The sequence below is a fragment of the Schistocerca piceifrons genome, chromosome 4 (assembly GCF_021461385.2).
Source record: "Schistocerca piceifrons isolate TAMUIC-IGC-003096 chromosome 4, iqSchPice1.1, whole genome shotgun sequence".
Taxonomy (NCBI): domain Eukaryota; kingdom Metazoa; phylum Arthropoda; class Insecta; order Orthoptera; family Acrididae; genus Schistocerca; species Schistocerca piceifrons.
This window is the reverse complement of record NC_060141.1, coordinates 573,876,369-573,888,971: the sequence shown is the minus strand read 5'-3', so window position 1 is coordinate 573,888,971 and position 12,603 is coordinate 573,876,369. Positions and strand designations below refer to the sequence as shown.

General features: G+C 42.8%; 1 protein-coding gene across 1 annotated transcript in view; it reads left to right on the top strand.

The window, feature by feature from the left end:
• LOC124794857 (protein farnesyltransferase subunit beta) overlaps window positions 1-12,603 on the top strand; it is an 87,994-nt gene that overhangs the window by 18,170 nt on the left and 57,221 nt on the right. The window contains exon 2 of the mRNA XM_047258526.1: window positions 10,148-10,291. Coding sequence (XP_047114482.1) covers window positions 10,148-10,291 — 144 coding nt within the window. The remainder of the gene's footprint in view (window positions 1-10,147; window positions 10,292-12,603) is intronic.

Below are 12,603 nucleotides of genomic sequence, written 5' to 3'. Positions count from 1 at the left end.
CTAAGTATCTCTTGTTGGTGATTGTACGGCACCAGCAGTCTCTAAGAAGGGCAAGATCAAATACAATGCCGACAGATATGGCCCTAAATCGTTTCCCTCCCATGCTACTCCATGGGAGGAACGTAGGGCTACTGAATGGAGAGAGCCATATTCGCCGTGGTTTTTAGTCTGTATCAGAACTAATGGGGACTCCTTTCTACCTACAAAGCCTCAGTTTTTCATTGAACACCTAGACGGTAAGTTTGGAGAACTGACAGCTCTGTCCAAGATGTGAAACGGCTCAGTCTTGATTCAGACAGCATCCCCAGCCCAATCCTGAGTGTTGCTCACCTGTGATGAGCTGGATGATATTTCTGTTTCCATCAGTCCCCATAAAAGCCTCAACATGGCCCAGGGTATCATTTTCCATCACAATCTCCTCTAGCAGTCTGATGACGAGTTCTGCGCCAATTTAGAACAGTGGGGTGTTCATTTTATTTGGCGTGTTCGCAGGGGACCAAAGACAATAGGGTTGGTAGCGGTGCCTTCATATTGGACTTTGAGGGTGATTCATTGCCTGAAAAGGTCAAGGTGATGGTTTACTGCTGTGATGTTAACCATATGTCCTCCCCTGTGCAGTGCTTTAAGTGCTGGAAGTTTGGGCTCATGTCTATCCGCTGCACTTCCAGTGCCACATGTTGAGACTGCGGACGTCCACTGCACCCAGATACTCCATGTGTGCCACCTCCCACTTGCATCAGCTGTAGAGAGCACCACTCCCCCTGCTCCCCAGACTGCCCAGTACTCTAAAAGTAGTGGAAAATCATGGAGTACAAGATCCTTGACCGGTTGACTTACACAGATGCTAAACGTAAATTTGAAAGATTACACCCCATTTGGTTGACGTCAACATATACTGCAACTACGTCACCATCGCCGCCCTAAGTGCCAGTTTTTCATCACTTTGCCATGAACCGTGGGCCCTCCAGCCCACCAAAATACATCTGCCCACTTGGTGGTAGGGGGAAAATCTTCCTCTGTTGCTCCCAAAGCACCTACTTCGGGAGCAAGCTACCCCCCCTCCCCCCCAAATGCAGGGGACATAGGTCCCATCCCCCAGCCAGAGAAGAAACAGCTTCACAGTCGTCCTCCGTGCCTGAAGCTGCTTCAGAGAAATCTTCCGAGCAAGCACCTAAAGAGAAGTGAGAGAGCAAGCAAACTAAGTAGTAGTCTGCTAAGAAAAAATGACCCTCTGGTGGCCCCAACACCACCACTCCCTATCAATTCTGCATCTGAGGTTGCTGTGGAGATCTTAGCATCCCCTGTGGATCTGGATCTCACTGATGCCTCGTCCAGCATAGAAATGGCTACAAATACTCAATCAGTGGCAGAAGGTGACCCTGAGGCATAACCTGCCTCCTTGCATGCTTCATGCCTTCCCAGACTCATGATGTCATCATCCTCCAGTGGAATTGCGGCGTTTTTTTTTTCTACCACCTGGCTGAGATACGGCAACTCTTAAGCTTTACACCTGCTTTCTGCATTGCCCTTCAGGAATCCCGGTTTCCGGAAATGTGGACCACTGCCCTCCATGGCTATAGGGGATATTCAAAGAACCGTAGTAACTATAATAGTGTCAGGTGAAGTTTGTGTCTATGTCCTGAACCCAGTATGCTGTGAACCTGTGCCCCTTCAAACCCCTCTTGAAGGTGTGACTGTCAGGATAAGGATGATGCAGGAAATAACTGTCTGCAATGTATATCTTCTTCCAGATGGTGCAGTACCCCAGAACGCATTGGCTGCACTGATTGATCTGCTCCCTAAACCTTTCCTACTTTTGGGAGATTTTAATGCTCATAACCCCTTGTGGTGTGGCACCGTGCTTACTGGCCGAGGCAGAGATGTCGAAAATTTACTGTCACAACTCGACCTCAACCTCTGGGGCTACCACACATTTCAGTGTGACACATGGCACATATTCGGCCATTGATCGCTCAGTTTGCAGTCCTGGTCTTCTCCCATCTATCCACTGGAGAGCACATGAGGACCCGTGTGGTAGTGACCACTTCCTCATCTTCCTGTCACTGCACTGGTGTCTGGCCTTCAGACCCCTGCCCAGATAGCCTTTAAACAAGGCAGACTGGGAAGCCTTGACCTCTGCTGTCACCATTGAATCTCCCCCACATGGTAACACTGATGTGGTGGTTGAGCAGGTAACTGCAATTGTATCTGCGACAGATAATGCAATCCCTCGTGCTTTAGGGGGCCCCCGGCGAAAGTGTGTCCCTTGGTGATCACTGGAAGTCGCTGAGGCAATTAAGGAGTGTCAGCAAGTTCTAAAGTGACATGACTGGTACCCTTCCCTGGAGCACCTCATAGGCTTTAAACAGCTCTGTGCCTGCGTTCGCCAGCTTATCAAACGACGGAAACAGGAGTGTTGGGAGAGATAAGTCTCGACCATTGGATGGCATACCTCACCTTCCCAAGTCTGGGCAAAGATCAAAGGAGTTTTTGGGTACCAGCCCCCAACAGGCGTTTCCAGTGTTAACATAAATGGTGTATTATCTACCGATGCAAATGCAGTTGTCGAGTACTGTGCTCATGCCTCTGTGTCACAGAATTACCCCCAGCCTTCCACATTCTCAAACGGCGGATGGAAGTGAGTCCTCTTGTTCACTACATGCCACAGTGAACCCTATAATGCCCCATTTACAGAGTGGGAGCTCCTCAGTGCCCTTGCACATTGCCCTGACACAGGTCCTGGGCCAAATCCGATCCACAGTCAGATCGGCTGACTACATGCGACATCTCCTCGTGATCTTCAACCGGATCAGGTGCGATGGTGTCTTTCCATCGCACTGGCGGGAAAGCACCATCATATCAGTGCTCAAACCTGGCAAAAACCCGCTTGATGTCGATAGCTTTCAGCCCATCAGCCTAACAAACATTCTTTGTAAGTTGCTGGAACGTATGGTGTGTTGGCGGTTGGGTTGAGTTGGAGTCATGCGGCCTACTGGCTCCGTGCCATGGCAGTTTCCCCCTGGGTCACTCTACTACTGATAATCTTGTGTCTCTTGAGTTTGTCATCCGAACAGCCTTTTCCAGATGCCAACACCTTGTTGCCGTCTTTTTTTGATTTAAGAAAAGCGTATGACACCACCTGGCGAAATCATATCTTTGCCACATTATACGAGTGGGGTTTCCGAGGCTTGCTCCCAATTTTTATCCAGAATTTCCTGTTGCTTCTTACTTTCCATGTCCAAATTGATGCCTCCCATAGTTCCCCCCATATCCAGGAGAATGGTGTCCCGCAGGGCTCTGTATTGATTGTCTGTCTATTTTTAGTGGCCATTAACGGTCTAGCAGCAGCTGTAGGGCCGTCTGTCTCACCCTCTCTGTATGCAGACGACTTCTGCATCTTGTACTGGTCCACCAATACAGGTGTTGCTGAGCAGCGCCTACAGGGAGCAGTCATGGGCTCTAGCCCACGGATTCCAGTTTTTGGCTGCAAAATCATGTGTTACGCAGTTCTGTTGGCATTGTACCGCTCATCCTGAACCAGAACGTTACCTTAATGATGATCCCCTCACTGTAGTGGAGACATATCAATTTTTAGGACTGGTTTTCGATGCCTAATTGACTTGGCTTCCTCACCTTTGACTTGGCTTCCTCACCTTTGTCAGCTTAAGTGGAAGTGCTGGCAGCTTATCAATGCCCTCCACTGCCTGAGCAACACCAACTTGGGTGCAGATTGCTCTACGCTGCTGCAGCTCTACAGAGCCCTTGTTCAATCCCGCCTTGACTATTGGAGTCTGGTTTATGGTTCGGCAGTGCCCTCAGCGTTGCGTTAACTCAACCCAGTGCACCACTGTGGCGTTCAACTAGGGACAGGAGCTTTTAGGATGAGTACGGTGACTAGTGTCCTGCCAGAGGCTGGAGTCCTTCCATTGCAAGTCAGGCGTGCACAATTGCTCGCCAGTTAGGTTGCACACGTTCTTAGTTCTTCCGTGGACCTGAATTACTGTCTCCTTTTCCTACCCACGGTGGTTCATCTCCCCCATTGGTGGCCCAGTTCAGGGGTTACAATTGCAGTTTGCGTCTGATCCCTTTTATCTGAACTGGAGTCCTTGCCTTTACCGCCTATACTCAAGGTCCATTCGCGTGCACCTCTGCGGTGTACACATAAGCCGCGGCTTTCCATGGACCTTTCACACGGCCCAAAGGACTCAGTGCACCCCGCGGCTTTCCACTGTGACTTCCTCTTGACGTACTGATGCCATGAAGTGGTTTACACTGATGGCTCGATGGATGATGGTCACGTCGGCTTCACTTGTGTCCTTGGAGGACATATTGAATGGCATTCCTTGCCTGATGATGGCTGCAGTGTTTTCACTGCAGAGCTGGTGCTATGTCTTGTACTCTTGAGCACATCCGTTCATGCCCTGGGGAGTTGTTTCTTCTGAGTACTGACTGCTTGAGCAGCCTACAAGCTAGCGACCAGTGCTGCCCTCGTCTTCCATTGGTAGCGACCATCCAGGACGCCATCTATGCCCTGGAACGGTCCAGTCGTTTGGTGGTGTTTGTGTGGACCCCGGGTCACATGGGAATCCCAGGCAATGAACTTGCTGACAAGCTGGCCAAACAGGCTACATGGAAACTGCTTATAGAGATCGGCATTCCCATAACTGACCTGTGTTCATTTTTACACCGAGAGGTTTTTTGACTTTGGGAGACGGAATGGCATAGTCTCAGTACGCACAACAAACTGAACGAACTGCGTGCCATTAAGGAGACTAAGAATGTGTGGCAGTCCTGCATGCGGGCCTCTCGCAAGGACTCTGTGGTTCTCTGTCGGCTCCACATTGGCCACGCTTGGGTGACCCATGGCTACCTCCTGCGCCGTGAACACCTGCCTCAGTGTCGATACGGTGCCCGGTTAACAGTGGCCCAGATTCTGGTGCACTGTCCCACATTGACTGCCCTGCGAAGAAATCTTTGGTTTCTGGTCTTGTTGCCACTAATGTTGTCTGACAACGCCTCTTTGGCTGATTTAGTTTTACGTGTTATTCGGGAGGGTGGGTTTTATCATTTAATCTAAGTTTTAGTGCATGTCTTTTTTCCCCTCTGTGTCCTCCATCCTAGTGCTTTTAGGGTGGAGGTTTTAATGTGTCACATAGTGACTGGCTTCTCCTTTTTATTCTCATGGTCAGCCAGCCATGGTAATCTATTTTGTCGTTTTAATCTCTTCTACCTGTTTCTTGCATTTCTGTGGTTTTCTTCTCCCCTTCTGTCCGTGTAAGTGTTTATTGCCCTTCCGTCATTCTTTTGGTATTTTCTTTCTCTCTGTTTTGTGTTGTCAGTCTCGCTTGTTTTATTTCACCATTGTGGGATTGTTTTATTCAGAACAAGGGACCCGTGACCTAGTAGTTTGGTCCTTTCCTCTTCTTTTAAACCTACCAAAACTTTTGGGCTTGATAGTTATGAAGCAGTGCAAAGAGAGATGAGGCTGTGGCTCTGTCAACAAATTCAAACATTCTTCACTGACAGTATCAACAAATTGGTTTCTTGTTGGCAGAAATGTGTTTGTCATCAGGGTGACTACTTTGAGAAATAAGTATGTAGACATGAAGAATAGAGATTTAGAGTGATGGTAACATTTTATTAAAAGACATGTTCTATACAATGTGATTTGCAGTAGGAATTTTTATTTGCCAAAATCAGTTTTTAGTTTTGTAACCCATCATCAGTTAAACAGAGGGACAGTCAACTGTTTGTACATTGATTTCTACAAGAATGCAACTGTATATATTGTAGCAGAAATATAAACCTACTTACATTATGTACCTAAGTAACAGTGACATGCATGTCAGTTAATACAATAGGATATGAAAACTGTTCTTCACATAGTATACTGTTGTCATGTATGTTACTGCTGTCGAATCTGAGAGAGTGACAATTCTTGGCCACGTTTGACATTACTACCATATGGTGTAAACATGGAACTGACAGGTAAAAGGGATTACATTACCTGTCTTTTGTTATTTTTAAGATCGTATTTATATACGTCTGTGACATTCAATAATATATGTAAATTACGATCTTTTGACAATAGGCATATGTAGGTAGAATATACAAAAGGTATAAAATTGCAGAATAATCCTACAATAATGTTAAATTAGACAATTTTACATGCAGGACATGACTCTAAAACAAAATTATGTGATTAAAACACTCTTGAAGTTTTGTATATACTAGGGTTGGAACGTAAATAGTGGCAACTGCAAAAATATAGGTTCAGTTATTACCCCAAGTTTATAGCACCTCACTAAAATTACAGGTATATTAATGCAGTTTACCTTGTCATTAAAGAAACATAGTGAATGTTTCCTCCTTATAGGATGTCACTATTTTCTTGTGCCACCTCCTGCTTTTAATGTTTTAAAGCAAATGGAGCACCATAGTTCACTGCTACCAAACTTTGTAAAATACTTCCAAACTAGGAATGCTACCATTCTGCAATACAACTGACATTTGAGGTAGGGTTGCCATGTTCAGAAATACAGAAGCTGGGCTCGGCGTTATATTTAACCGGAAATCTTGCCCTAAAAGCTGATTTGCTTACTTTTAATAGAAATGATCAAGTGGATATTTCCAGTCATATATTACTAAATAATCAGTTACATTCAGTATTCTGTGAGAGCTACCTTAAGTGCATTTAAATTAAAAAAAGAAAAACAATCAGTCAACAGCATCATAATTGGGTGACAAGTTCTTTATTAAACAAAATAAAAGATGATGCATTCTTCTGGGATGGAAATGAAAGATATTCAGTAACTTTGGTCTTTTCAATCAGACTTATAAAGAAATAACAAAGCATTAATATTTCTCATCTGAACCCCCTTTATCAAGAATATTATTTTTCTTGGAAATCATTATGTGGAATTATTGACAGGATCATTTTAAATTTCACATCATCATCATCTTTGTGGTTTGCAATTTATAGTGTTTTCCATTGGGCGTTTATGAAAGGAAACACCCTTTTGACCTTGGCATTTCACCCTTGAATTGCAAAGTAATATTCTACCAATTTCAATAATTGGTATATCTGTATATCCTTATGGTATATCTCCTAATTCCTCCTTATACTTTTCCCCATGCTCATGTCATTAGTGTGAAACATGCCTCGGGTGTGCGTTCACTGCTTCATCACTAAAAAGCCTAACAAAAGTTGGACAGGCTGGACTTGTATGTATTTGGCTGGACACGACTATAAAAGTGGGGACACTAGGCTACCTTAGTCCAAGACAACAACAAGAAACCGCTGCATAAACCAGGTGGGGCAAGTCTTGCACACTGGAGCTACACACCTACCATCTAATAGGCCATGCCACAGAGCAACAGGTATGTTATCCTCTCTGCAATGCTGTACCGATTCGTGTCATGTCTGTTGCTAGTTTCTAACTATAGGTGGTGTTATTGTAATAGTGCTGATTGCTTTTTCCAATTCCTGTAATCAGGATTTCAAAGCAAAGGAAATTTTACAAATATGCATTACTTGCTTTTTTAAAAAAAGTTTTATTTAAAAATCAAACGTTTTATCACTGCTGCCAGGGCAAATTGATATGCTATTTTTTATGCATTGTTAGTAAATAGTGAAAAAAACCTCTTAGAACTGATACCAAACAAATACCGGTTATTCAGAACTAAAATATTTGTGTCTGTTTTAACCATTCAGTTTTTCTCATCCCTACCACAAACAGGCCACCCTGTTGGGTGTGCCAGACACTGACACAATCACCTCCGTGGCCTCTGACAAGTGCCGTTGACTATGGGTTGCATACAGAACGGCTTGTGTAGAGTGTATGGGGTGGGGTGGGGGGGAGGAGAGGAGAGGATATGTCTGATCTCTGAAGTATTGCACATGTGGACACTATAAACCAGCAGTACGCCTGTGGTCTCTTCGATCAAGAAATATGCTGGGAGAAACTGAAGAATCACAGTACTTTCTAAGTGTTTGCATTATTTTGAATTATTTCTTAGCCTGACAAGGTCTTTTGCTTAATTTTATTTCAGTCTTTAATAATTGTACAGACTGGAAGGTGGCTGTTATTGTTTATGGTCCAGACCTGAAGTAAAATATCCAATTGCATAAAACATGTATTTGATTCTGTTGTTCTCTTGATTCATCCTAAGATATATGGAGATCATTACTAAGTGACGGCCATGGCTAATTGATTTGGCTTTCACTTCACCTATCCGAATTGAGGTATTGCTTTTTTTAAAAGGATTTATCATAAAACTCTCAAACTGGAGCATGCGACATGTTTGATAAATTCACTCGAAATTGCAAATGTCATTCCATTTGATAGATTTATGACTGTTAATGGATTTAGCCTCTTAATGAGTCACCATCAGAAACAGAATGTTGTTATGTAAATAACATATGAAGTAGTCATGATCATGCCTACTCATCAGTAGGCATGACAATTGATTTTAAGTGGCCACAATGTGTGCTAGATAATGACCTAACATGTTACTTCCATAAGAAGATGCTGGTTCTCATGATGCCTCATTAGTTTACATACAGGTTAACTGTCATTACTCGACAAAATGCATTCGAGACACGTGTCAGTAAAAGAGTGTCTACCATGAAATTTGTGTTGGTAATTTAAATTTACTAGAGCAAAGCTGAGATCCAATATAATTCGTTTGTAGAAATAGTTTGTCTACCTCAAGTAATGTACAAGGTGGCTATAATTATAATTAAACTTTCGCCACTTGAGTCAGTGTAGGTGGGAAACTACATACCATATGGATACCCAACTTTGTAGGAATGATGTTCAGACTGTGTGCTGCAGAGTTGCGTTGTTAGTTGTGTTAGTGTCATGACATCCATTAGGCACAGGTACTGGTACAGTAACGTATGGTTGAAACACAAGTATAAGTGTGCATTCCAGTTGTAGACAGTCAACGTGGGTCTGGGCAAGGTGAGCAGGGCTTTACTTGTTAAGCTATTTTATCAGAACAACAACCAATAGCTTCTTATGAAAATGACACATTGTCTTTCTCTAGCAATACACTTGACGAGTATCAAAGCATTAAAGGAATACGGAGAGGTCCTCTTTCAGCACCGAGCATGAAGAAAATGATTCGGAAGTTCAACAGATGATGAACTAGCAGTTTGGGGATTGCTCCTGGGAGAGGTTGACAGCCAGTTGCGTAACAAATTGCTGAAGAAGTTACTGTTGCCATGGTTGAGAATGCGATGTGCATTCTTCAAGCAGTGCACGAGCTGTCTCATGATAGCTGAACATTCGCTGGTCCACAATTCGAAAAGTGCTGCAAGCAGTTGTGAAAGACTATATGTAAAAACTTCCAAGATGTCATCAATGCAGATGGTTGTCACATTGAGCAACATTTGTAACCTGGAAGGTAAACAATGTTACTCTCTCATGCGGAAACAAAATGTGTTTCTTTCGATTGGCTTATTCATTATTTCTCTACCACATGTCCTTACAAAGGTTTCCACCTTCTTTTTTTGGGGAGGGGGTGGAGGGGGAAGGGGGGCGGGGGGGCAGTTGACCAGCCCTATCAGATAGTGAAAATTTAATTATAATCACCTTGTATTCCATGGTCCTATTGTGTTAAGTATTTTTGAGCTTTCTGTTCTGCACAATAACATTGAATGTTATTGTAATGGCGTAGTTATCGATTAAGTTGATAGTACCACGCGGTTTTATTTTCATGTTGATGTTTGAGAGGTAAAGTACCAGACTATGAATCCAAAGGTTTTGGGCTCAATCCAGGTGAGTTGAGTCCTAATAGTTATGTAATCATAACTTTGCACTTTTGTCACCCATGGCAATGTTTGCTGATGCGAAAAATGCAGAGTTGTACCGTGGCTGAGTGTCAACATTACACTATTGGTCCTTCTATAAATAGCTGAGTCAGTTCAAAAGTCGGAGGAAGGCAATGTGTGGTGTTCAAACCAACCTTAGGGTTGATGATAGCTTTACCTGTGATTTCTTTGCTATTTTCATTGTGATGTATACACTCTCATTTCAGCAGCCTCCAGTAACATTCCAGATGCTGTTGGTGCATTGCTTATGCATTTTTAAAATTGTAATTGTATATTATTGAAGCTAATGCACCTTATGTCCGTTTACAGCAAAAGGTTGAAGAATCAATTGAAGACCTTTATGATACCTTCTCAAAGATAGCAGAGTCAGATGCTGATGCTCCTTTGTTACTTAGAAGACAACATGAACATTTCCTCAGAACTTTATTGCGCCGTTTACCAAAAGCCTACCAAGTAAGATATTTGTTCATTATTTTGAATTTTAGTAACTAATTATTTCTTCTAGATTGAAAAACCATGTGACATAAATGGATTTCATTTGAAATAATTATTGGGAAATATATACTTTTGCTAGTACATTTCAGGCTAGTTCTTATACTCCAGAAATCTATGTAATATTTCATTTTGTCAAGTTAAATGAATCTTCTGAACTTGTTCAGATTTGGCCAGCTTGGGTTATTGGATTTTGAATGCAGTGCAATTAAATAATGGAGTGTTTACTGTAAAATACTCTATTGACATTTTAATCAGTTGAGGAAGCAGTCTTATTAGTCAGCATTATTTGTTTGAAGGTTTGAATGGGAGATCAAAACCACTACAGTATTAATGCAACAGAAACACTCGTATACTGAAGAAAGAGGTAAATAAACAGTGAAGCTTGCAATACTATTGGCAACAAAGCATTTATCATTTCAGACCAACCTTTTCCATAGAAATTTTGCTGTATCCTCTCTCACAACCCTCTTTCAGGTTCAGTGAAGACTGTGAGAAGTGGCACGAGGGAGTAGACACATGTTTATACTCTGATGGACTAAAATATTATGACCACTGTTCACTAAAAGATAGAATGTCTCCTGGAGTTGTGGGCATGTGACTCAGTAAGGAAAATATATAAACAGAGCAGAGACAAATGGAGTATCATTCGGGATGCCATAGTCTACAAACAGAGAAATCCACAGACATAAACGACTTTCAAATTGTTATGGACTGTCATCTGGAAATGAGCATCTCAGAAACTGTGGAGCTGTTTGCATGCTACTGTCATGAACATCTATGGAAAGTTGTTCAATGATGGTGAAACCATGAATAGACAAGAAGGTGGTGTGCATCCACACCTCATCACAGAAAGTGGAGATTTGATGCTTGCTCACTCTGTAAAGCAGGTTAGGCAGCAATCTGTGGCAGATCTGACAACTTAGTACAAAACTAGTACATCCACAAGTGTTTCAGAGCACGCTGTTCAGCACACATTATTGAACTTAGGACTGTGCAGTAGATGACCCCTATGTGATCCCTTGTTGATCCAATTATAATTGCAGTGGGCATGGGATCATTGAGATAGAACAGTGTATCAATGGAAACCTGTCACTTGGTCAGATGAATCATGTGTCTTGTTACACCAAGTTAATAGTCATGTCCAGATATGCTGTCACTAGGTAAACTGCTGCCTGAAATATACACATGGTCATTTATTTAGGGTGGTGGGGGCAATATTATGCCTATTCACCTGGGCTTCCATTGGATGTCTAATAGTAATCAAAGACAGCATAACAGCTGTGCAGTATGTGGACATAATTATGGACCACCCACATCCCTTCATGCTTAGTGTCTTCCTTGATGGTGATGGCATCTTCCAGCAAGATAAGTGTGTGTATGACAAGAACATAATCACATTGCAGTAGTTTGAGGAGCATAATACCGAACTTGCATTGATGTCTTGGCCACAAGATTTATATAATCTTAACTCAGTGGAACACAACTGGGAAACTATCAGGTACCAGCTCTGCACCCACAAACCACTGGCCTGTAATTCTACAGAAATGTTCTAGACATCTGGTGCCTCTTACCCCCAGAAACCTACCAAGGGGTGGTTGAATGCATGTCACTCATCATTGTTTCTGTAGTGTTGTCCAAAGGCCGACCAACGTACTGAAACTGGAATTCGCACATATCTACCTGCTTTCCCTATTCATGTTCCAGGTGAACTATCAGGAGAAAACAGTCAGAACAGATCTTCATTTTGCTATTAGCTGTTTTACATACCTGCAAACGTCACAAGATTTACCTACTCACTTTGCGGGAGTAGAACTTACGAGAGTTGATTTGATAGAAAATGGTGTAATCCCATGCCAAGGATTAGCTCTATTATAAGGCTCTCAGCCTTCATTTGGCGCCCGCTGAATTGTAATTTTCTTTAAGGTGGCTTGAGAATTATTCAGCACTTGATGTCGACCTGATGACTGTGCAGTGTGCAGTTTAGTCTCAGTGCATGGTGAGAGACAGACTTTTTCTAATAATATGCAACACAAACTGCATTAGGACTCTGAGACACAGCAACAGGATCTTAGGCTGTTTAATTTATACCAGAATATGCTGGTCTTTGCCAGCCAACAACTGAATATCTATAAGATACTATATTGCCAGATGCCCACATTTTGCTTGACTGAGGGAGGTGAAACAGTGATTAGCACACTGGACTGATGTTCAGGAAGAGCTTGGTTCAAACTCCACACAGTCATCCTGAGTGAGATTTCCCATGGTTGCAC